Source organism: Vipera berus (assembly GCF_964194415.1).
Source record: "Vipera berus genome assembly, chromosome: Z".
Taxonomy (NCBI): domain Eukaryota; kingdom Metazoa; phylum Chordata; class Lepidosauria; order Squamata; family Viperidae; genus Vipera; species Vipera berus.
The window spans coordinates 120,353,488-120,379,359 of NC_138205.1; the positions used below are offsets into that span (position 1 = coordinate 120,353,488).

General features: G+C 37.7%; 1 protein-coding gene across 2 annotated transcripts in view; it reads left to right on the top strand.

Annotated features, from left to right (window-relative positions):
- Positions 1–25,872, top strand: part of LOC308677055 (disco-interacting protein 2 homolog C) — a 120,293-nt gene that overhangs the window by 91,114 nt on the left and 3,307 nt on the right. For both annotated transcript variants that reach the window (XM_081343215.1, XM_081343216.1), the window contains exons 24-36: positions 410–490; positions 1,623–1,746; positions 2,881–3,002; positions 3,603–3,714; positions 3,802–3,911; positions 4,638–4,768; positions 8,828–8,996; positions 9,790–9,960; positions 17,825–17,886; positions 19,819–19,876; positions 21,053–21,127; positions 21,761–21,935; positions 23,852–23,975. In XM_081343215.1, coding sequence (XP_081199341.1) covers positions 410–490; positions 1,623–1,746; positions 2,881–3,002; positions 3,603–3,714; positions 3,802–3,911; positions 4,638–4,768; positions 8,828–8,996; positions 9,790–9,960; positions 17,825–17,886; positions 19,819–19,876; positions 21,053–21,127; positions 21,761–21,935; positions 23,852–23,975 — 1,514 coding nt within the window. The remainder of the gene's footprint in view (positions 1–409; positions 491–1,622; positions 1,747–2,880; positions 3,003–3,602; positions 3,715–3,801; positions 3,912–4,637; positions 4,769–8,827; positions 8,997–9,789; positions 9,961–17,824; positions 17,887–19,818; positions 19,877–21,052; positions 21,128–21,760; positions 21,936–23,851; positions 23,976–25,872) is intronic.

The window sequence follows — 25,872 nt, forward strand, 5'->3', positions numbered from 1 at the left end:
GCACATGACTAGAGTCGGACATGACTGGATAAGGGAAACCTTTATCTTTACCTTTAAATGGATGTTGTTCCTGATCACATCAGTGCATACATACAGTTCTACTAAGTGGCTGTTAATTTCAGTCTTGTTTAGAAGAAGAATGAATTAATTGAATTCTGTGTTGATTAATTGAAAAAAAGTTCAGTTTATTGTATGTTACTGATTTTTAATTTGTATTTTCAGATTTTTACTCTCAACATCCTTAAATTTCTTTTCTTCATAGTAATAAGATCTATGAATCTGTCAAACTGGTAGGAGTTTGCAGTTCAGAGAAGAGAAAGTTTTTTCTAGACCTAAAAGATGTTTAAAGAAGCAATTGTGTTTCTTACTTTTCTCCTTTTCTTAATGCATATCTTGTTTCCCCCACCAGTTCTTATTCCTCTCAGAAGTCTTACAGTGGAGGGCACAGACAACTCCTGACCATGTACTTTATACACTACTAAACTGTAGGGTAAGGATATCTTTTGGCTTTGTTTCTTATTTGTAAATTTATAAAACACCCAGAGCCACTGGGAATTGGGCAGCATGCAGATTAAATAATCATAAATCAACTTGCAACTCAGAACTATTAAATATAAAACCTAACTTTGAAATAAAAAAGTAATATCCTACAATGAACCAATCCTTTCAGAGAACCATAAAGACCTGGTTGTTCTCCTAGGTTTTCGGATAGGTACAAGCCCTGGTGGTGCTGTGGTTAGAATGCAGTATTGCAGCTGACTCTGCCCACAGCCTGGAGTTCGATCCTGGAGGGCTCAAGGTTGACTCAGCCTTCCATCCTTCCGAGGTTGGTAAAATGAGGACCCAGAGTGTTGGGGGCTATAAGCAAAACAGTGTAACCGCTCAGAGAGTGCTATAAAACACTATTGCTATAGGGTTGCTGGAATGTCCCACAAACTACTAGATGTTATAGGATGCTTTAGTTATTGCTGGATTTGCCATTTTGTTCTGTTCTGGTTTTTGTGCCATGCCTGTTTTTATTATGTTGTTTTTATTGTACTTTGGGTCCCATGAACTGCCTAGAATTGCTCTGGAGTAGGTGGCATCAAATTGAATTAAACTAACAAATAATAGTCTAGAATATGAACTTGTAGAAACCGTATCCATAAATGGTATAGCTTGGGAGGCAATCTGATACAATTTCTCTCTATGACATCGATAATTTCTTACTTTTGAAAAATATCAAGCTGTTCGGGTTTTGTTAAGGCTTGCTTCAAACCACTTCACCATTTGAAAACAGTGATTACTAATAGCTAACACTCAGCTCCTGACATTATATCCTTTCTAAATTTCATTTTGAGTTACTTTGAAATAATTCTTGAGCAGTGACAATAATCTAAAAAAATCATAGTTCATTTTGTAGTTAATCAGGGGAAATGCTTTTAAGTCTGCCTTTTAACTGGCCTAATCAAGATATAGATTTTGCTTTCTTTGTTTTTTTTCCAGCTTAAAATGAAATGAATGTGTGGCATTTCTATCACTAATTTGGTTCAGAGGTTAAGGTCAATAACTCGGTTAGTGAATAAAAAGCTTCATATTTAAATTTTTCTTCTCTGTCTCTACATTTCTTTTTCTTAATGAAGGGGACAATAGCAAACTCTCTCACCTGTGTCCAGCTACATAAACGAGCTGAAAAGATAGCAGTAATGTTGATGGAAAGGGGTCATTTGCAAGATGGTGATCATGTTGCTTTAGTCTACCCACCAGGTAAATCGTGCAAGCATACTTTAGTTGCAATACTTGTATATACATTGCTTTTATTGTTTTATCTACCTATAAAATACAAAGAGAAATAGAAATGGGAAATTAGGAGAAGGAGAAAAAAGGGGGAAAGAAAATATAAGATACAAGGGAAAAAAGAAAAAGCATTGATTTCTGACTTCCAACTTCTGACTTTAGTTGCAATTCTCAAACAATGTTGTTCTATATATAAAATCTGTGACTGATGCATAGATAATGTTGGTTGGTTGGTTGTAAGACTACAAATATTTTTGCTTCAAGTGAACATCTTACTGGTTGCTATATACAGTGAATTTGTAGGATTATTCTCCAGAATTTCTTTCATCACTGTTTTTTTTCAGTGTATGGGCTGTTAGACCAGTACTTCTTATAGCTTTCAATGGAATTTGGGGGTATCTAACATGATTATTTCCTCTTGTCCTTATTGGTTTTAACCAAAAGTGTTTCAGTGTGCATCTAGAGCAGTATTTCTCAACCTTGGCAACTTAGCGCACATGGACTTTAATTCTCAGAATTCTCCATTCTGAGCAATGCTTCCCCCATGCTGGCTGGGAAATTTTGGGATTTGAAGTCCATGCATCTTTGCCAAAGTTGAGAAACATTGGCCTAGAACCTCAGCGTTGAATATGTAGTTGCTAAATACTCCAACTTCTAGAATAGAATTGCTACGGAACAATGATGAAAGAATCCCTTTATCTAATAAGCGTGAGTAAAATAGAATTTCATGTACAGGTTTATTCAGTGAGTAAGCTGGAGAAGCAAATTCTACCTCCACCAGCTAAATAAAATTCACAATTTTATGAGAAATCTGTTCAACAGAAGTAAACTGTACATGTCTTTCTCTTTCTCTTTCCCTCTCCCTTTAACAACACAATCTTATGCATGTTTGTTCAAATGTCAGCCTCAGTGCCTTTGGTGATCCTTACTCCTAGATAAAATGGGTATAAGACTGAAGCTCCATTTCAATGTAGGATTTCTAGTGGTTATATTCCCAACACATCTGAACAACAGTAGTTTTAGGGAAGGTGAATTTTTTTTAGAAATCACTCTCATTTTGCTTTCTTTCACACTAATAATCATACCTGTTTTTGTCCCCTCCAGGCATAGATCTGATTGCTGCATTTTACGGATGTTTATATGCTGGCTGTGTGCCAATAACAGTTCGGCCTCCCCATCCACAAAACATTGCAACAACCTTACCCACGGTGAAGATGATTGTGGAGGTCAGTGGGCCATTAGTAATAATTAACTTAGAACGTGCATAGATTGCCTTTTTCAGCCTGGAGTTGCATTTTTAGCCTCCAGAGGCCACAAGAAATAGATGTGGTGCAAGATGAAACAAGTGTTGCGAATTAAAACTTTTGAGCCCAGAGAGGAATTGTTTTAAGGGTTGGGGGATATATTTGTTATATCTACAATCATCATGGGTTTTTTGGCAGGGGCAGGAGGAACCTGTATTGTCCTAACTTGAAAACATTTGGAGTAGTGAGATGTTTTTTTTAAACTGAAGATATACTTTATAAAAATGAAATATATTGTCTTTTAATGTGAAGCAAACAGCCAGTGGGATATAGTGGTTGAAGCATCTGAGTAGAAACTGGGAAACGGTGAGTTCTAGTCCCGCCTTAAACACAAAGCCAGCTGCAGGATTTTGATCCAGCCACAGCCATAGGAAGGAGGCAATGGCAAATCACTTCTAAAAACTTTGCCAAGATAACTGCAAGAACCTGTCTAGACAGTCTCCAAAATTGGGATACGATTGAACAAACAAAACTTGTAGAGATTTAAATCTCTTCTTTCTCTTTCTTTTCTGAAATTCCCAGGTGAGTCGCTCTGCTTGTTTAATGACAACACAATTAATATGTAAATTATTACGGTCTCGAGAAGCGGCAGCAGCAGTCGATGTCAGAACATGGCCACCTATATTAGACACAGGTATGTTGTTTATTCCTCTTTGTTCTGTTGTGAACTTTTGCATCTTTCACAGTATCTCAAGAATCATGACTCTCTTTTTCTTCATAGATGATTTGCCAAAGAAACGGCCTCCTCAGATCTTCAAACCTTCTAATCCTGACATGCTAGCTTATCTCGATTTCAGTGTATCTACAACTGGGATGTTAGCAGGGGTGAAGGTAAGAACTGCTCACAGTGGATAAGTTGACTAGATCACGTCCAAGGTCCCTTCCAACTTTATTATTATTATTAAGTCAGGATCTACATATGAATAAGACACGTGTGGAGGAAGAACAAGAAAAAATATTGCTCATTTTTACTTAACTGCTGCTTCCATAATTTATTATTTTATTTTTAAGAGGGTGGGGAAGAACTTGGTCCATTTTTCTGTAATTTGCACAGGAGGTTCAGTACCTACTTTTGTGACACTAGGATAAAGCCAAGACAGCAAGAGTTTTGAGTTTTTTCACATGGTAAAACATGCTTTAAATGACACTAGTGGGAGAGTTTTACATTTTGTCTGTCAAGCATTTGGTCTTTTACTGACCCATGTCTGCCATCTGTAGTACTTTCTATTTTTTCCCAACTCTTCAGGGTTCCACATAATTTCCAGCAGTTCTGGATCATAACCTAGAAATCAAAACCACAATGAGTCACTCTCTGTTTGTTTCTCGTTTGCCACGTGGGCTGATTGTTCTTCTTTGAAAACATATTAATTTTAATAGTGTAGAAAAGATTCAGTGAGGGTTTATTTCTAGGAGATGGAAATGAGGGTATGGAGAGAAGAGATGGGAGATGATTATTTTTATTCTGTTACTAACTTAAGATCTGGCAATGCTTCAGAAGCAACCCTACAGAATGGCATAGTTCATCATTTTGATCACTGCCCTCTTTTCTTTTTCCAGATGTCTCATGCAGCCACTAGTGCCTTTTGTCGTTCTATTAAGCTGCAGTGTGAACTCTATCCTTCTAGAGAAGTTGCAATTTGTTTGGATCCCTACTGTGGATTGGGGTTTGTCCTTTGGTGCCTCTGTAGGTAGGTTTTCCTGATGGGAACTGTCAAGTATCTTTTTTGAAGTGGCAGGATATTACTGCTGGTCTCTGTCTGTATGTGTATGGAGGGCAGGGATCAAATGTATCATATCCCAAGAAAATGATCAATTGATATATCAAAGCAAAGAGAGTGGATTAAGGTTGCTAGATTTAAATTTGAAGACCAACCTATCAGTTCTAAAGGCAAAAGATGGAGTCACAGTGTCTTACTATAGTTGAACAAATGGGCATTTGAGCTAGTTATAAAAAAATACTACTGTATGGAACAATCCTCTTCAGAGTTTAAGACAGCCATTCATTTTTTTCATACTATTCCATGTTGCCACTAACTCCCACTGGAGTGCTTTTAAGGGAATATCACATCCATACTTTTTTTTTAGCACAGTTCTTGACATTTCTCCAAACTGGCTAATCTCTCTCTGTGGAAAATGCTACTTTGGCTACAGAGACATTACATGAGTGTGGCATATACCAAATTGGCAAATAAAACGTGTAATTCGTTGTTAGCAAAAGGATATAAAGAGGGGGAGGCTAATAAGGTAATCATGTCAACTGAGAGGAAAGAAAACCAGGACCTTAAACCCATTTTCTCTTAGTGTGCAGGATTTAAGTTCAGCTCCCCCACCCTGCTTTCCTAAATATTTTAAGCAATTTGAAGCTTAACACAAAATGTCCTTTTTGCTTCCTGCCAAATTTGTTTATAGGTATTGTTCCAAAAGTGTTTCCTGAAAAAGAGTTCAAATGCCATTTCTGTTAAGATGCTAAAAATCTTATTTCAAAAACTACATTTCCAACTTTTAAAATATAGAAGTAGGGATATGCAAACCATGTCTGTCTCTTAAAGGCACTTTGTACAGATAGTCCTTGATTTACAACCATTTGCTTAGTGATCATTCAAAGTTACGACGACACTGAAAAAATGACTTATGACCATTTTTCACCCTTACAATCATTGTAACATTCCCATGGTCATCTGATCAAAATTTGGATGCTTGGCAACTGGTTCATATTTACGACAGTTTCCTGTGCCCAGGGTGCTTATCTTTTGCATCTTTATGGTAAGCAAAGTCAATGGGGAAGTCAGATTCAGTTTACAACCAGGTTACTAACTTATAGGGACCGCTATGGTGGTAAGGTAACAGCGTTCCGTGCGCCTTTGGTGTCTAGTCATGCCGGCCACATGACCATGGAGACGTCCTTGGACAAGCGCTGGCTCTTCGGCTTTGAAACGGAGATGAGCACTGGCCCCTAGAGTCGGAAACGACTAGCACGCATGTGCGGGGGAACCTTTACCTTTACCTTTACCTTTACTAACTTAACAACTGCAATAATTCACTTAACAATTGTAGCAAGAAAGGTCATAAAACAGGGCAAAATTCACTTAACAAATGTCTCGCTAGGCAACATAAATTTGGGGCTTATTGTGGTCATAAGTTGAGGACAACCTGTATCTTAGCATACATTTTAGAACTGAATCCTCAGTTTTGTTGCATAGACATTAGAACAAATATAAAGTTGATACAGTCCAATTTCAAGCATTACAGCTCTTTTAAACTTCTGATAAACCTCTTGATCATGTAAACACCCTTGAAATAAAATTTAAATTGTGTTTTTAAAAAGGGGTACCAGATTGGGGCAACATTGTTTTTATTCCAGTTTGGTATCATTGTCATTAATCACTACTCCAGGAGTGTAAAAAGGGATTGAACCCTAGATACCCAGGGTTTGCAATCTGAGCACAAGCAGCCAAATATATATATAATATAATAATAAAATAAAACCATCTGTTTATCCCTGTTATAGATGCTATGAAGTTGTGCTGGCCTGCTCCATTGTGATGTCCCAGAATGCAACATTCTGAGACTTCCAAACTGCTAAGGAAAACCCCTTGGAGCATGGAAGCCAGCCCATTGGTAAGTCATGGCTGTATTGCATGGTTTTGCAAAGTTTTGTTTTTGTTTTTATTTTATGTCCCGAAGGGTATAAAATAATAATGAAAAGAAACCTTGCAAAGCAGAGCAATAGACCTCTATCAAAAATTCTCCAGATTCCTATCAATTGGCCACCCACTCCAGCAGGATTTCCTGGAGATCTTTGTCAAAGATTGATGCATTCTGGGCAGAACAACAAGTGTCAGGCCAACGTGAGTTCATGGACATCAGCCTTTCTAAATCTTTTAGCTGTTTGTGCCAAATGCTTAGTGCTGGGCTTCATTGGGTTGTCATTTTATTTCCCCTGCCATGTTTTTGGGTTTGGGAAGATTGTTTTTTAGCATTTCTAAATAGGTTTATTCTAGCAGCTATTCAGTTTGGTATTGATTCTAAAGTCTGGAACACCTAACATCTTTTTTTTTAATTTGTCCAAGTTTTCTTTCTATTATGTGGAGCCTGAGCTATTATAACTTCCTGAAATCTACGTTTATGTGTGTATTTATGATCTGCCTGGATAGTCTTTAAACTAAAAAAAATTAATTTTCTTCTGGATAAATAATTTTCCAAAACTAACTACAGGCATAAAAGGGTTGAAAACCTTTTCATGCAGAAGATCTAGGGTCTCGGACAAACATTTTTACTTTGATCTGGGAAGAATTTCTAAAATGATGCTTCTGCTCAGTATTGAAAATACCGAATCTGTGGGCTTCCCTGCCGAGTACTATACCTAAGTTCTACCTGAACTTTTTCTTAATAAACCAGATTCATTTAGATCAAGTTATACATAAACTTGCCTTGACAGAAAATTAGTTCATACCTCGTACTGAATCTAGCATTGTTCAATTTTGTTTAGGTGGAATGTGTGAATCCAGCCATTGTTGCATGTGCAACAAACAGTGTTTAAGGTAGCTTACCCCTAGTCAGACTAGTTTCAATCATATATGCAAAATGATTATTATAGCATTCATGTTTAAATTCTACTGAAAGCATGAGTTTGTAACATGAGATGATTTGAAAGATGGATTTCTATTTTTTAAACACTGCATTTCTGCAAATATCACCACAAGGAAAGATGTAGAACAAATTAAAAAATAGTAATTCATGGAAACAAAATAATAAAGTAATAAAACAAGATCAGAAATTCCCTCTAAAGTGGTATGTTTCAAACAGGATCTAGGTAGTTTGTTTGTTGGGGTATGCCTTTAATTGAATTTCTACAACGACCAAGATAGTCTTTCAGTGGCTTAAAAGGTTTCTTTGCATCCTGTATAAAGAGGATATATGGAAATATCCCATCTAGATGGCAGCATTATCTTATTAGACCTTGAAAAGCCAACCAGAATCAGATGCAATTAATAATTAAATTACAAACTATCTAGAAATTACAGAATTGCATATGATGACTTTCCAGAAAAAGGAAGTGACAAGAGATATCCAAGCCATTTTTCAGCAATCAAATATGGGATTGCAAAGGACTTTCCTTACCATCCTTAGCATCCCTGTTAATCTGTTAATCATTTCACAAGGTGAGCAATCTGGTCAGTTGAACCACTTGCTCAGTCAATCCATGTTTTCTTCCAAATTCCAGAAGCACAGAGAAGAAGAATCTTGTAACTTGCTAAAGACTATTTCCTCAAGGGAGTATTCTTGACAGCAGTAGTAATTCATCACAGAGAACTTGCCATCTTCATGCTACTATTGAAAAACTAACTAGCATAAGCAAAATAAAGTTCGGACTTCAGGGTCTCTCTTCACATAAACTGATTTAAAGCTAGCTCATTTTATTTGACTTTTTCCTCTGGAATATATATTTGTTGCTGCTGTTTTGATTTCTAAGATTTATGAGCTACGGGGAAACTGTAGCCCTCTGGTAGTTGCTGCACCTCTTTGGTACTCAATATCCCTGACCATTGGCTATTCTTGATGGAGCAATTGGAATCCAGTTGAGCAACATCTGGAGGGCTTCAGATTGTCTATCTCTGAGCTAAAAGCTCTCAAGGAGAACTGTCTCCTTCCAGAATTTTGAAAAATAATTTTCTTTTCAATTTGGCATCTTCTGGTCTCAAGACAGATTTCTCGTCATGGGATTAACCAATCTTGTATCTTTACAGCGTTTATTCAGGACACCAGTCTATTTTAATTCCTCCCTCAGAATTGGAAACTACACCTGCTCTATGGCTTCTGGCTGTGAGCCAGTACAAAGTAAGAGATACCTTTTGTTCCTACTCAGTTATGGAGCTTTGCACCAAGGGCCTTGGTTCACAAACAGAATCTTTGAAGGTGAGGAATCCTAGTTCCTTTTCTTTTTCCCTATAGCCGATGTTGCCTGGGCTTCTTCTCCCCATTTGATATCTTTGTTTATATTGTTGATAAACAATTGTCTTTATGAATCAAGGACAATCCCTTCAGCTGGGCAAGTAGAATTCTACTTTCCACTTTGTGTGAATTTAGTCAAAGTTAAATCATAGCTTAGTAAGTGAGCACACACACTTTCAGTTTTCCACTGGACTCTTCTTAAGATTTTGTTGCATATGAGAAGGTTTTTAAGCCAATCTGTGCCTTTCCTCCCATTTTTCTAGCAAATGGGATTCAAAATGGCTAACGTTGCATTATAATTATAGCCCCATCCTGTATCCATTCAAAACAGGCTCACAGTTTAAGAATTTAATTTGTGTGGCTTGTAGAAACTGAAAATAATAAACACTCTCTACTATCCCTAATGCAGAATTATAGGTAGCTGAAACCTTAACAACTTTTAAGATACATGGAATGGAACTCCCAGAATCCCTAGCAGCATGCTCTATGATGTCTCAGTTTCAATACATGGAATTCTGCAGCCAGGGGAATTCTGGGAGTTGAAGTCTACCTACCTTAAAAGTGCCAAGGTTGAGAAACTTGAGTTCACATTGGCAAAAACACCTATGATGTTTGTTATGATGATATTCCCACTTATTCCAAAATACATTTTTTTTTGTAACCCAAAGTTCATTTCTGCTTCTGATGTTTTTGCTATATCATCTGCTAAATATCAACACTACTCTTGGGATGACCTGAGTTTGTGCCTTGTTTCCAGGCAAGAGGGCTGGACCTGTCAAGGGTGCGGACATGTGTGGTTGTGGCAGAAGAACGGCCCCGAATAGCTCTGACACAATCTTTTTCAAAGCTTTTTAAAGATCTGGGCCTCCATCCCAGGGCTGTCAGCACATCCTTTGGCTGCAGAGTTAACTTGGCAATATGTTTGCAGGTAAGGCTCTCTCTCTCTCTCTCTCTCTCTCTCTCTCTCTCTCTCTCTCTCTCTCTCTCTCTCTCTCTCTCTCTCTCTCTCTCTCTCTCTCTCTCTCTCTCTCTCTCTCTCTCTCTCTCTCTCTCTCTCTCTCTCTCTCTCTCTCTCTCTCTCTCTCTCTCTCCCCCCCCCCTCTCTCTCTCTCTCTCTCTCCTGTTGGCAAAAATTGTAAAAACAGTCCTTTCTTAAGGGAAAGCAACCAGGTTTCATTTAAGATGGTTAGTTACTTTCTTAATTGTTGCAAGTATAAATAGACGTTCCTTTTTCATTCTGCAAGCATACACCTTTTCTAGTTTTGTTAATTAGTTTTTCCCATAATTCTTTTTATGTTACATTTATAACATTTATTCTGCCCTTAGTGTGAAAGCAACACAGTAAATACCTGTATGAAAGTTCCTTAATTTGTAAGTTGTAAAACTCAACCCAAATCTTTATGCTCAGTATATCAAAATCTTTTTCCCCCTTGCGAGTAGAGTAAGGACTTGAATATTTTTAGTGCTTTAAAACCACTGTAGTGTTACTCATTTATTGTGGCTAGTGTTAGAAATGGATTAAATGTCAATATCTATTTGTCCCAAACTGATATCTGCCTGTCTGTCCCAGAGTTCCTAGCCATTATGGTCTTTGAAGTCCAATCCTACTGGAGGTTTATATTGTTCTAGAGAAAACAATAACAGAATTTAGTAAGAATATTAGCATTAATATCATAAGTCCTTGCCTTATAACCGCAACTGGGATCTTGGTCATTAAGCAATGTGGTGTCACATGACTGCTTCACTAAGTGGAGAGAGTCCCTGGTAGGAGTTGAGGATGTCTCAGTGGTACTCCTCTTTGAGGAGTATTGATCATGGCCTACTCAACAGGTAATGAACATTGGTGATGAACAATGTCTTAGATTACACTGATTGTTCCAGACTGATATGTATTCCAAATGCATACATTAGCCATTCTACCTTCAGAAGCTTCTAAAGTATGCTTACTCTGAAAGATTTCATTAGTTCCATGTGGAACTAATGTTTGAAGTAGTTGGAATAATTGAGGAGATTTTTCCAATTTTGTTTTATTTCAAATTTCAGGAAAGTAAGCCTCCAGAAGTTGCTTTGAGCCCAGCTTTAAAAACAGACAAATGTACACATTTCCTAAATAAATTTGTTTACATCAGCTGCTCACAATTAGATTACTGTCTTATATGCAGAATTTAAGGGACGCGGTGGCTCAGTGGGTTAGGACGCTGAGCTTGTCGATCGGAAGGTCGGCAGTTTGGCGGGTTGAATCCCGAGTGCCGCGTAGCAGAGTGAGCGCCTGTTACTCGTCCCAGCTTCTGCCCACCTAGCAGTTCGAAAGCATGTAAAAATGCAAGTAGAAAAATAGGGACCACTACGGTGGGAAGGTAACAGCGTTCCGTGCGCCTTTGGCGTCTAGTCATGCCGGCCACATGACCACGGATATGTCCTCGGACAAGCGCTGGCTCTTCGGCTATGAAACGGAGATGAGCACCGGCCCCTAGAGTCGGAAACGACTAGCACACATGTGCGGGGGAACCTTTACCTTTACCTTTACCTATGCAGAATTTAATGGCTATGCATGCAAAGTTTTCCTGCCTACCAATCACTTTCAATTTTGATTTTAAAAACATTAAATCCTTGCATATATTTACTGACTTGGATTCAAATGAAGTAAAATAAACTTATTTCTCATTGAAATCAATGAATTCAGTAAGATTGATTTGCCTTATTAGTTTCAGTAGAATCAAAATACAGCTGATTATTCGGATCCAATCCATCACATTTCAGTCCTCAGTAAAATATATAATCTAAGAAAAGTTTTGATGATATACAATGTGGTGTGTATTTGTACAGGGTGTGCCTTTCACAAAAGTCTGTAGATTCTTGCCTGCTAAAAACTTCATTTTAAACTTGCTTCATTGCCAACTTGATATTTATTTTAATAGTTCAGATAGAATTTACTTGTGATCGAGAAGCATTAAATAATTTATCCATGCAAAATTCTGAGGATGTTGCTATTTGTAGACATGCTTTGCTTTGGTACTCGAAGGTTCTGGGATTTGTAACTCAGCTTATGTGAAGAACACTTGACTTCTGTTGACTTAAATTCTAGAACAACAGACAACTTGATGTCTTCTACGTGCATCTTTTCCACAAGGATCAGATCTTAAGTCTTAGAAGTTTATTTCCTGATCTTAATAGCTCCTACTAGATCAGCTATATCTTTCCTGCATTCTACTGTGTTTCATGATACTTAGATCCAGGAACTTCCTGCAAAAAGATCTTTGTTGGATGCAAAACTTTGCCTAGTGGGAGTTCATGTATTTTCCTTCTTTGACAATTACAGTTGCAAGAAAAAGTATGTGAACCCTTTGGGATTACGTGGAGTTTTGCATGAATTGGCCATAAAATGCGCTCTAAACGTCATGTAAGTCACAACAATAGAAAAACACAGTCTGCTTAAAATAATACTACACAAACATTAGCTGTTGTCATGTTTTAATTGAACATAAGATGGAAACATTCACAGTGCAGGGTGGAAAAAGTATGTGAACCCCTAGCCTAATGACTTCTCCAAGAGCTAATTGGAGCCAGGAGTGAGCCAACCTTGACTCCAATCAGTGTGATGATATTGGATGTGTTGCTGACAGCTGTCCTGCCCTTTATAAACACACCCCTGTTTTGGGTTTACTGGTCTCAAGAAGCACTGTCTGATGTGAACCATGCCTCGCAGAAAAGAGCTCTCAGAAGACCTACGATCAAGAATTGTTGACTTGCGTGAAGCTGGAAAGGGTTACAAAAGTATCTCCAAAAGCCTTGATGTTCATGTGTCCACGGTAAGACAGACTGTCTACAAATGGAGAAAGTTTAGCACTGTTGCTACTCTCCCTAGGCGTGGTCGTCCTGTAAAAATGACTGCAAGAGCACAGCGCATAATGCTTAATGAGGTAAAGAAGAATCCTAGAGTGTCAGCTAAAGACCTACAGAAATCTCTGGCACATGCTAACATTTTTGTTGACACATCTACAATAAGGAAAACAAACAAGAATGGAGTACATGGGAGGACACCACGGAGGAAGCCATTGCTGTCCAAAAAAAATATTGCAGCACGTTTGAAGTTTGCAAAAGAGCACCTGGATGTTCCACAGCACTACTGGCAAAATATACTGTGGACAGATGAAACCAAAATTGAGTTGTTTGGGAAAAACACACAACACTATGTGTGGAGAAAAAAAGGCACAGCACACCAACATCAAAACCTCATCCCCACTGTAAAACATGGCGGAGGGAGCATCATGGTTTGGGGCTGCTTTGCTGCCTCAGGGCCTGGACGGATTGTTGTCATTGATGGGAAAATGAATTCCAGAGTTTATCAGGACATTTTGCAGGAAAACGTACGACCATCTGTCCGCCAACTGAAGCTCCGCAGAGGATGGGTGATGCAACAGGACAATGACCCAAAGCATACAAGTAATTCAACAAAACAATGGCTTCAACAGAACAGAATACGCCTTCTGGAGTGGCCCAGTCAGAGTCCTGACCTCAACCCGATTGAAATGCTGTGGCATGACCTTAAGAGAGCGATTCACACCGGACATCCCAAGAATATTGCTACACTGAAACAGTTTTGTGAAGAGGAGTGGTCCAAAATTACTCCAGATCGTTGTGCAGGTCTGATCTGCAACTACAGGAAATGTTTGGTTGAGGTTATTGCTGCCAAAGGAGGGTCAACCAGTTATTAAGTCCAAAGGTTCACATACTTTTTCCACCCTGCACTGTGAATGTTTCCATCTTATGTTCAATTAAAACATGACAACCGCTAATGTTTGTGTAGTATTATTTTAAGCAGACTGTGTTTTTCTATTGTTGTGACTTACATGACGTTTAGAGCGCATTTTATGGCCAATTCATGCAAAACTCCACGTAATCCCAAAGGGTTCACATACTTTTTCTTGCAACTGTATTCAATCATATCTATAGATAGCCGTCCACTTACGACCTCAGTTGAGCCCAAAACCTTTGTTGCTAAGTGAGACATTTGTTGTTTTGCCCCTTTTTACAACCTTCCTTGCCCCTGTTGTTAAGTGAATCATCATAGTTGTTAAGTTAGTAACATGATTGTTAAGTGAATCTGGCTTCCCCTTGACTTTACTTGTCAAAAGGTCAGAAAAGGTGATCACATGACCCTGAGACACTGTATTTGTCATAAATTTGACTCTGAATTTTGATCACATGACCCTGGGGATGCTGCAACAGCCATGTGAAAAATTGTCCTAAAGTCACTTTTCTCAGTGCATCTGTAACTCCGAATGGCGACTAAATTGTTGTAAGGCTCTCTGTATATAGTCCATTCTTGAATAAACATTGTAGACTTGTGCTGTACATATATTGATTTGGATATCATAACTGCAACAGGCAAAAAGGGAAAATTTATTGTGGAGAGATGATCTTGTCAGGTTCTGTTGTCCCCCAAAAGTCCAAAATAAGAGAACGTTTAAAAGTGGCTCAGGTAGATGCCTCCCTAATTTGCTGACATATGAGGGGAAAAAGGAGGGTATACAGCACAGTCAGGTTTGCAGGATTCTGTTACAATAGTCAGTCTCAATAAAAGTAGTCTCAGACTCCGTATGGGGCTGATTTCATGCTCTAGTACTCTACAGTGAAGCAGAGGATATGGGTGTACCATTTTTGTTCTTGGGAAGCAACATTTATAACTAAAATTTCTTAGCAGATTTACACTTCAGTTCATGGAAATAGAGAACTTCCTGGCTCAGTTTCATTCATAGAGGCAAACTTGTGGGTGATGGAAGGCAGGTGGTCATGATAGAATTATCCATTGAAAAGTAAGAGCTGAACATTCCTCTCAAGATGGATGACTTGTTCCTTCCTGTAGACACAGATGTGCTTTTCAGGCTTAACAAAGGAGTGTTCCATTTCATTTTAATCTTTTGAAAAAGGTATGGCAATTATCAAAATGTGAAGGTATAGTATGGCACGCTTCACCTGAAAAGTAGAGTTTCACACTGTCCTCAAACAATGGTATCTATAATGTCGGTTAAATTGCTGAACACTTGTTTGTTAAACATTGGAAAGTCTATATACTTCTGCCTCCCCTGTTTGCTCTGTTAAAGTAACACGTCCATCTTATTTATCCATGTGTTTATTTTCATTTCTAGACCTTTAAATAATAAAATGTATAGTTTATAAAATCCTTATATTGGACATGGTTTTTTCTTTTTATTTTATTCCACTCTGTGCATGATTCTATTTATTTTCCTCTCAACTTCCATTTCTTTTTCAATTATTGTCTTCATTATTATTTTTTGCCCATTTGTTACTGTCTCTCCTTCTCCCCATCTCCCCCTATTCCTTCTCTGTAGCCACACAGGCTGGGGAAACTGGGCGAGCAGGTAGGGAATTTACCTGTTCCCTAAAATATCCACCTAGCAATGGACAGACTAGATAGAATCAGCTGAGACCTTTTGAGTGGGGATGTACACATGATTTGCGTGATTCAATGCAATAGCCAGAATTGGCCAGGAAATGTCAAGGGAAGAAAATTTTGTGTAAAGAAATGAAATAATTAGTAGGTGTTATCCAGATATAGTCTTCATCCAAAGTTAACCAACACTTTGTAACATGCTTGGAAATGTGTTCTAAAAAACAACATCCAGGTGTGACCTTCAATGTACAAATGGTCACAACTGAATTTTATAAACTGCTTCTGATCAATCATGAAAACAGTTCCTAATGTAATACAGGTAGTCCTCAACTTACAACAGTTCATTTAGTGACTGTTCAAAGTTACAACAGCACTGAAATATGTGATTTATGACCATGTTTCATAGTTATGATCTTTGCAGCATCGCCATGATCATATCATCAAAATTCAGATGCTTGGCAACTGGTTCGTATCTATGACTATTGTTGTGTCCTGGGGTCATGTGGTCGCCTTTTGAAACCTTTTGACAAACGAAGTCAATGGGGAAGTCAGATTCACTTAACAACCAGGTTACTAATTTGTCAACTGCAGTGATTCACTTAACAACTGTGGCAAGAATGGTCATAAAATGGGGCAAAACTCACTTAACAAACATCTAACTTAACAACAGAAATTTTGGGCTTGATTGTGGTCGTAAGTCGAGGACTGTCTTTTTATAGAGTGATTTTCTCCTACTCTTCCTCTTTTTCGGTTATGGCGATGGGCTTCTCCGCTCTCAGCACTAGTCTGTTATGCTGCTGGTACTGCTGAATATATTAGTACATTGAGAGCTATGCTAAAGCCCCTATATGCCAACACCACAATACGAGGTGTTGACATCATGCCAAGTTGCCTAGTAATTTGCTCCTGTAATTTTCTCTTGCCCTCCTGGTGATGGGATGCCGGTCAACGTTTAGTACATTTAGTACATTCTTTTAGATGCTTCTGCTTTCCTTAGCATAGAACCTGGTTTTTTTAAGGAGTGCCAAGAAATAAATTGCCCCCCCCCCAAAAAAAACAGCCTGAAAACTTGAAAGAGTCCAGTGTCCAAGTCCAGGGTCCATCCTTTTTCAACATTGTGCTGGCTTGCTTCATTTTTGTAGATGTCCCGATAGTTTTCCATTTCTTTATTGTCCAACTTTCCTTCAAAAGCTCAAGGCAGTATATATATATAAAACACCTTCTCCAATTTTTCCCCACGATAGCAATTTAGCTGAGAAAGAGTGACTGAGCAGCAGTTATTCTGTGAGCATCTGTGGCTGAGAGCAAACCTGAAGCTGGAATACCAAACTAGTTCTCATTAAACATGTGCTAGCATAATCGCTGTCTCTTCTTTAGGCATATCCAGATTTAAGAGTTTCTGTCAACAGAATGTATACTGTAAAATGAACCAATAAGAACATGCCTTCCTTTGAATGCACATTTTTAGTACGTTGCACAGGACAGGTTGGCCACTTTAAGTCTTAAAGCATCTCCAAACACATGAAGTGGCTTTGCAGTGTCAGTTGCAATATAACCTGAAAGTGATTAGAAAGCAATGTGGTTTAATGCATCTAGTTTCTAATCCAAATAATCTGACCTGGGTTATATTGCATAGTACTTAGCTCAAATCCCCATGCCTTATTTTTTCTTTCAATTGCATTGAGGTGCAAGTCTCTCTTGGGCTACTTCACATGATATACTAAGCCAGTTTGTTCATTGAACACTCAGTGTAAATTCAGCCTGTGTAATTTGTAAACCATGTTTTTGTCCTGGGTGATCCCACTCAACAAACCATGGTTCGTTATAGTGTGTGAACCCAGTCTTAGCATAGAAAGAACATAAGCACAAGTTCATAGAAATAATTGCTGTATTGTGGGTGACATGGCCATGAACAAATTAGTGTGCTGCTTTTTAAAATATAATGTTTTAAAGTAACAGAATAACTGTGCTTCCTCAAGTTCTATATGTTAATATCAAATGTGTTGCTTTAAAACATTTTCAACTTTATGGAGCCTTTGCATATGTGTCTCAGGAAACTTAATTACGTGCTTGGACTTTTATGGGCTGTGTTGTCTTCAGCCAATTCTGTTTCTTTAGAATTTCCTAACTTGGACACCCTTCATTATTTTTCCATTGAGACTCAATTTCAGGAAGGTGAGAAACTAGAAATTATGTTTACAATGAAGGAAGAGATGATTAGATCTCCACATACATACAGATACAAAGCATACATAATGTGGTCTTTGTTTTTTTTACCATGCAATATAAAGGATTTGCTGTCTTAAAACTGTAGCAATAATTAAAATGTAGGGACAACCTATTACTTCAGAAGCTAAATGAAATGTTTCTTTTACAGGGAACATCTGGGCCAGACCCAACCACTGTGTATGTTGACATGAGGGCTCTCAGACATGACAGGTGTGATTTTTTACTTTAATGTTGCGAAATTCATACTAGAAATTTAGGAACATCACCATGTGTGATTCACATAAGTATAAAAGGCATATATTTTAAAAATATAGCAAGAGAAAGGAATGCAGTTATTTGAAAGAACTGGATTTTCAGATGGCATTTTTACATCATTAAATTAAAAGCACATTGGTTCATCATAGTCCTTTTGCATAATTCAAAACTAACTGTCTGTATTTGGTGTGGGGGAGAGTATCACTCTGGGGGGGTTAGTAGACTGAGAGAAGACCCCCCCCTACTCCCCCTGTGGTATTCCTGCTATTTTCTCTCCCCCTTTTAATCTTTTAATGATATATTTTTTAGTATAACTTATTATTGTTGTCACTGTTTTATCTTTCTAATTTTTTTTGGTTTTCATGTTTGTAAGCACTCAGAGTTGCCTCCGGCCAAAATGGGCAGCACAGAAATCCAATAAATAAATACATATTCCTGCCTTCTTTCTTCCTATATCTATCAGCATCCCATAGCATGGCCAATGCCCCCTACAGCTGCTTCTTGGCCTGTTTTATAAACCTGGCAGATGCAAATTCTACTGTAGGAATGACATTTGAAGGAACAGGTGCAGTAAAGGCTGTTGAAATTTTAGCCTTCGTTTTCATGTGCACCTCTGGCCAATATATGGTGATGTAAGAGGAGAGATTTGGAACTTGGATGAATAAACCTTTTGTGGATGAATATTCTTTTTAAAAACTAAAATGCAGTCTTCCATGTGATTATGTTTGTCTGTAGGACCCAAATAGGAGTTGTTTGAGAGACTTTATTAAAAGGACAAAACAACTTTTGATGGTCTCTTGCTTTTCTGTACAGAACTAATTGGAGGGTTTAGCTATTTGCTCGGTGCTCATTGGAAAATTAGTACTGGATTGAAGCCAAGCGGATACGATTCAGAGAAAGGCTTAGAATAGGGATTCAAAGGAGCTTCAGAATACAGAATAAAAATGGCTATTCCTGATGCTACCTGTGTACTCATTTATTCCAAAAAGCACTCCCCCCCCTTTTGAATCCAAAGCACTACACAACCTTTCTATATTTGTTGTTTTTTATATTTATATACAAATTTATATTTGTATATTTTTTATTGTTATCAAAGATGCTGGGTCGTTCCTCTTAGCCTCTGTTCTGCAAATCTCTCAGGCCAGTGTGAGCACTGAATTCAATCCTAGTTGAAACACAAACTCAGGGACATGATTGAAAGGCTCTATCTCTTCGGTCTAGTTGCTGTTTGCAATCTCCCAGATACAATCTTTTTTTTAACTTTGTAGGGGATATGCTATATAAATAATTATTTAATAAATAGTTATTAAAACCAGTCTATCATTTTTCAAAGCAATAGCGGGGATGACAAAGAGAAGTCAATGTTCAGATTGACCTGTTTGACAAATTGCTGTTTTGAAGGAGTATATAAATATAAATTACTCTTTTTATTCCTCTTTTTCTGGCTCTGATGTACGAAAGCTGCATATTCTACAAGGTCAGGAAGCAATTTCACGTAGATTAATAGTCTATCCTGGAAAAAGAATTGAGCATCTCTAGATGCAGCTGAGGTACAGTGAAAAAAAATCAGCAGCAACAACTGTCCTTTTGTCAAATGTTCTGCTTTCTTAGGTCTATCCTTCCTTGACCTGCACTATCTTCTCCCTGCAAAGTCTTAACTATATAAGTTGATTTCAGCTTTTTCAGTTGACTTCTGCAACTGAATTCCGATAATTAGGCAGAGCCAGGAAAGAGCAGGAGAAAAGGGCAAGGCTGAAAATGTATCTCAGTTAAGTTAAATGTATTAAGCAAGTTTTAATGTAATGGCTGAAATACAGATACTTGAATGATGTAACTCTGTATGTACATCTGGTGCTGCAGTTATCTATATATATTTTTTATTTTCAGAGTGCGTTTAGTAGAAAGAGGATCTCCCCATAGTTTGCCTCTCATGGAATCAGGAAAGGTAAAAGTATAAAAATTCTTAACCATCTGAATAGAGTGATTAAAGAATTATTTTAATGCATGCAGATATATGATTATTTGCAGAGTCATGCGCATTATTAAGTTGTGAAATGAGTGAATTCGTTATGGTTTCTTGATATTAAAGATCAATATTTCCCATCATTTGATGGTATCTCAAGCATGCCTTTGGTCTTCTCAGGGTTAAATCTAAACCACCTGGACTTCCTCAAGTTGGGAAAAATTATTTATATCAAAGCTTTTCATCCATTTGTATCAATATTATTTATATCACTTGTAGACAAACTGGTCTGAAGGACAGATGAAACTTTGGAGTTTTAATGTATGCTGTTTTTATTTCTCTATTATCCCACAAAGAAAGAGGTGCCCATTTTTCTCAACTCTCCATGGTAGAAAAGTTGAATGAAACTGTGTGAATGAGATAAAATGTATGAATGAGAGGAAGGAAACTTTGCAACGGGGAAAATATGAATGAGAGGATGTAAGGGGAAATGTGTGAAAAGAGGTCAATAGATGGCTGTAGAAGAAAGAAAGATGCTATGTAGCTTCTACCTTCCTAAGACAATAGATACATTGCAATGCATGTGTGTGTGAGAGAAAGAGAGGGAGAGGGAGAGGGAAAGAGAGAGAGAGAAGATATGTGGAAAGCAAAATGATTGGATGATTAAGGAATGAACAGAAAATTTGGGATTTGGAGCCAATCTCCATGATTCTCCTCACCACCACCCACATTTTGGAAAGAATGTGCATCTGAGCTCCATAAGACTTCACTCTGGTCTATGCTAATTGGTAATAATTCCAGAGGGAACTCATTTTAAGAAATTGCATCTGGATTCTTATATATGCAGAATATGTGCTTACCATATGCTTTCCAGATCATTAGCACTGCTGGTGGCCATCATTTTGGACACAAGTGAAAAAACACCAAGACTGATGACTCATCCTCCTTAGGGAAGAACTAATTCACAATAATGAATTTACAAAGCTGAGTATGGTGTCACTTTCCTTGGAGAAGTTGCACCCACCTCTTTCCTTTTGGGAAGCCTGCCGTGTTTCTTAAAGACTTCAGAAATGAGGCAGGAAAGTTTAGTTTTTGCATGAAACAATATAGACACAACCTGGCTCTTGACCAAATATGATTCATTTTGTCTTTCAATAGATCCTCCCAGGAGTTCGTATCATTATTGCTAATCCAGAAACAAAGGGCCCCCTTGGCGACTCTCATCTTGGAGAAGTAAGTCACACACCTGTACCAAGGTCAAAGCTGAATGAGAGGAGTTGATTACAAGTCAACTCCTTTTTCTCATAGCATTATTTGGGCAGTGTGTGGCAAACAGGCTGGTCTAGCAGGTGATGTATCGCACAGTTTAATGAATGTGTGTGGAATTAATGGTAGACAAGTTACTATCTGCTTTGCATTGTCATATTTAAGAGTCGTTAACTTTTCTAAGACTTCCTTCTCCTTCTTTCTTTCTGACTATATTTAATCAGATGCTACTCCAGTAAAATACCTTTTGTACATGCAGCACATAATTGCCGATGAATGCATGATTTTTGACAGTACTCACCCACTGCAAAGGATGTTTGTTGGCTGTTTTTACTGCTGCTTTTTTAAAAAGTTCTGCCTGAAATCTTGTGACATGTTGAGGGGAATACCACATTTTACAAGATGTGGTAATCTTGAGAAACCATAATCATTGGGGTCCACATTAAAGGCTACCAGTGATACTCAAACCTTAATTTATTGGAAAGTAAATTGATGTTCCTTTTAGCGAAGGCCTCTTATGAAAAGACCAAAGGTTTAGAACTTTTTGAAGCAAATGAAGCTTTCTTTCCAATTAAAACATATTTCTCCCACTTCATGTAGATATGGGTTCACAGTGCTCACAATGCCAGTGGATATTTTACAATCTATGGCGATGAATCCCTACAATCAGATCATTTTAACTCAAGACTGAGTTTTGGAGACACACAAACTATCTGGGCACGAACTGGCTACCTGGGATTCTTGAGGAGAACAGAACTTACAGATGCAAATGGGGGTGAGTTCTTTGGTTAATTTTTGAAAGTTTTTGTTGTTTTGTTTTGTTTTCCTTTTTATACATAATATTTGAGTGTTGCTTAAAATTAGTAAAATATCTAAACTAGGGGAGGTGTTTTCTCCTTTTAGGGTTAAAAAAAGATTGAATTTATATAGGGGATTCTCTTAATATGAACTAGGATGAAGATTAATGAGTCAATAGAGGTATATATCACTCTCCACAGTAATGAGAAGCAGAGAAGATCAAACTGATTTTTTTATCGAAAGTTGGTGCCTTTTTCTTTTCTGTTCCTTTTCCCTCCCCCTTTTTCTAGTCTTCTATTACTCTTTTAATTTTTCTTTGTACTTTATATTTTGACAAACTAATAAAATTATTATCAAAAAAAGTTTTGAAAATAATGTACCCAGCACAGCTTTGGGAGAGTGGTTCATAGTTGCAGTACATTATGCAATATTTTCTCAGCAGTTCTGTTGTTTATGTCAGTTTATGACTGTAGAAAGGATGAGAAGAATTATATGCTTTGGCTAGAAGAAGTTACCTTACAGCGGGCATGAACCCACTTTTGCATCCCTAGCATCCCCTCTGGTATGCAGAGATGTATTATCCAAGAGAAATATTTTGCATGCTTCCCCAACAAAACCAGAATTGCTCCCAAAATTCTAATTTTCAATATGAGAATAAGAATAAAAATAAGAATATATTTATTAATCAAGTAATCTTGGAGAGTAATAATATTTATACTCAATTTTCATTAAGTGTAAAAGTAAAGCAAATTGACTCTAGTTGGTTTCCTGGCCACATTTATGTTGATCCAGAGTTCAAGTCCCCAGTCTGGGCCTCAGAAACCAAGATGTAGTGTAAAGGCTAAAACAGGCACAACAGTTAGTCCCTCTCCTTCCAAAACAGAAAAATAGAATTTGGTTCATCCAAATTTGTGACATAGTTCCATCCACATTCCATTTCCACTATAAAACCTGGAGAAAGAGACTCCAGAAGCAATTCTAAACTATCATCACCCTAAAAGGAAATTAAGTGTGGGCAAAAGGTTGCCTACATTTATGCAGTCATGTCTTGAGCAAAATCAGTCTTCAAAGTTTTATTATCTGTAATTAGTTCTTATTGTATTTTATTTTTAATGGTCCTGCTTAAACCTACTTAGGGTGGCTCAATGGTTAAGATGCTGGGCTTGTCAGCGACAGCCTGGGTTTGAGACCAGAGTATTGCCTGACAGGATGAGCACCTGTCTTTGCCTAGTTCCAGCTCACCTAGCAGTTTGAAAACATGCAAATGCAAGGAGATAAATGGGTACCACCATGCTGGGAAGGTAACAGTGCTCCGTGACATCATGCTGGCCACATGACCCACAGAAATGTCTTTGGACAGCACTGGCTCAATGGCCTTGAAATGGGAGATAAGCACCACCCCATTTGGTCAGTAAAATCTGCAAGGACACCTTTCCTTTACTTCCTGCTCCAACCTTAACTAACTTTATATGACATTATTATAAATTATTTTATTTTTTAACTGTTCTATGGTCCATAATGAGCTGCTTTAAGAAAAAATGTCAAGGAGAAGTAGGGGAGGAAATAAATACAAATCTATTTTAACTGCTGCTTTTGTATTAATCAGGTGCCTTTTATTTTTTTAAAAAATGTCTGTATTTCACCTTTATTATTATATATAATCTTGAAATCATGTATAAGAAATTGAAACAGAAACCAGCCTCTCCCACTCATAATACAAAGGCATTGTCCAGAGAGATTGAGACTACAGTTCCCAGAATTCCAAGCCATGTTGGGAAAAGCTTTTCCTAAAAAAAACCAACTGTAAATTCAGTGTTAGATAATTCTTTTATCACTGATGTGGTTTTGCGTAATGAACTATTTTTCTTTTTCTTTTTCCTCTTGTGGTATCAGAACGACACGATGCACTTTACGTAGTAGGTGCGTTAGATGAAGCCATGGAATTGCGAGGAATGCGGTACCATCCCATAGATATAGAGACATCAGTAATTAGAGCACACAAAAGCATTACGGAATGGTAGGTACTGGGTACAGGTTTCGCTGTGTGAATGCATGCATTTGTTTGAACAGTGCCACCATCTCTCTTTGGACCGGGTACAGATTTATTTGGATCAGGTTTATTTGCACCAATATACAGTTGGTATGGGATGGGGGAGTACAGCTCCCTCTCACCGTGCAATTACCTATCTGGTTCTAGAGTGTCAAGCATTGGAACAAGATCCTAAAAGAGGATTCCTGATCACAAGAACTCCATAAGTGCAGTTCTCCCCTTTTTAATAACTGTATCTAGCTGCAAAGGCTGTTGCTTAGAATTTTGCAGCTCAGATATTGAAACTTTCCTTTTTTGGAGACATCTGCAGGATTGAGGGGTTTTGTCACTTTAAGAGAAAATCCAGAGGCGGCATGGGGACTCGGAGGTTAAGACAATGGGCTTGTTGTTTGGAAAGCCGGCAGCCCAAGTTCAACCCTAGCTCCACGTGATGGGATGAGCTCCCATTCTTGTCCCAACTCCTACCAATTTAGCAACTCAAAAGCATGCAAATGCAAGTAGATAAATAGGTATCACTTGGTGGCAAGGGAACAGTGCTCTGTGACGTCATGCTGGCCACATTAATGCGGAAATCTCTTTGGATAGTACTGACTCAGTGGCCCTCAAAACAAAGATGAGCACCATCCCATATAATCATCAATGACTATCGGAGTAAAATCTGGAGGACTCCTTTACTTTTAGGACAAAAGTTAATTTACACAAATATATCTCTATAATCATTATCACTAGCTCAGCTAAAAAAAACTAATCAGGCACTAGGAATTAACAGGTGCATTGGATATAACAGGCATTCATTCATTCATTCATTCTTCATATTTCCTAACCTCCCACCTCCCTCCCACTAACAAGAGAAGTGAAATTGTTAAGCGCAGGAATCTTAAAAGACTATCCGCAAAAGAATGAGGTGCTGAGACCTCAGGGTTTTTCAATAGCTATGGCCATGGTAAAATAACCACAGTTCTTTGACCCCTTTGTTTAATCCAGTTTTCCTCAACTGAAGCAATATGTGAATTTTCAGTTCCTAGAATTCCCCAGCCAGCATACTGTCTAGAGGATTCTGGGAGTTGACGTACACACACTTTAAATTGCTCAGGTTGAGAAACACTGATCTAATTCAAAGATCCAACATATGCCCATGTTACACCCTGTTTCATTAGCTACCTTGGCTTTCAGTAGGTGCAATTAGAGCTGCTGTTTATTGTTTGCAAAGCACTAAACACCTGAATTTTCCCTCAAGACATTGAGCCAGCATAGACAAAGCTTTCTTCAGCATAATACATGTTTAGGTTTTTTTTGCTTGGCATTCTTATTTTATGTTAGCTGCCCAAAGTCACATTTGTAGGTTGGGCAGCCATGTTATTCATTGAATGAATGAAATGAATGAAATAGGTGTCTTATTCAGTGATGAATATACCAAAGAGTCATTTGGGTTATTCAGAAGACTAGAAAATGCCCACAGGATTGGTGATTTAAACAACTCATCAAAGTTTCAGGAACCAGGAATATATTTATTTTTCATTTGCATTTAAGACTTGCATATTTTCCCCAAAGAGGCAGTTAGGGACAATTCCATTAAAGAAAATAGCCACCATGAGCTCTGCATTACAGAATAAACAAATTAGTTTACATTTTAGCATGAACTGATGAATTCAATGCCTATGTTGCTTTTTTTTGTTTTTCTTTATTAGTGAAAGATGGAAAACAGTTTATCAAACCAAATAAGTTAATAGAATCACAAATATAAACACTGTCTACGACATTAATTTTTTTAAAGGGCAAGCAATAGTTAAATATATATGTATGTTGCCCAGAAATGGGTGACATTGAACAGCTCCAGGAAATTTAACCAAACTGATTGAAAGTC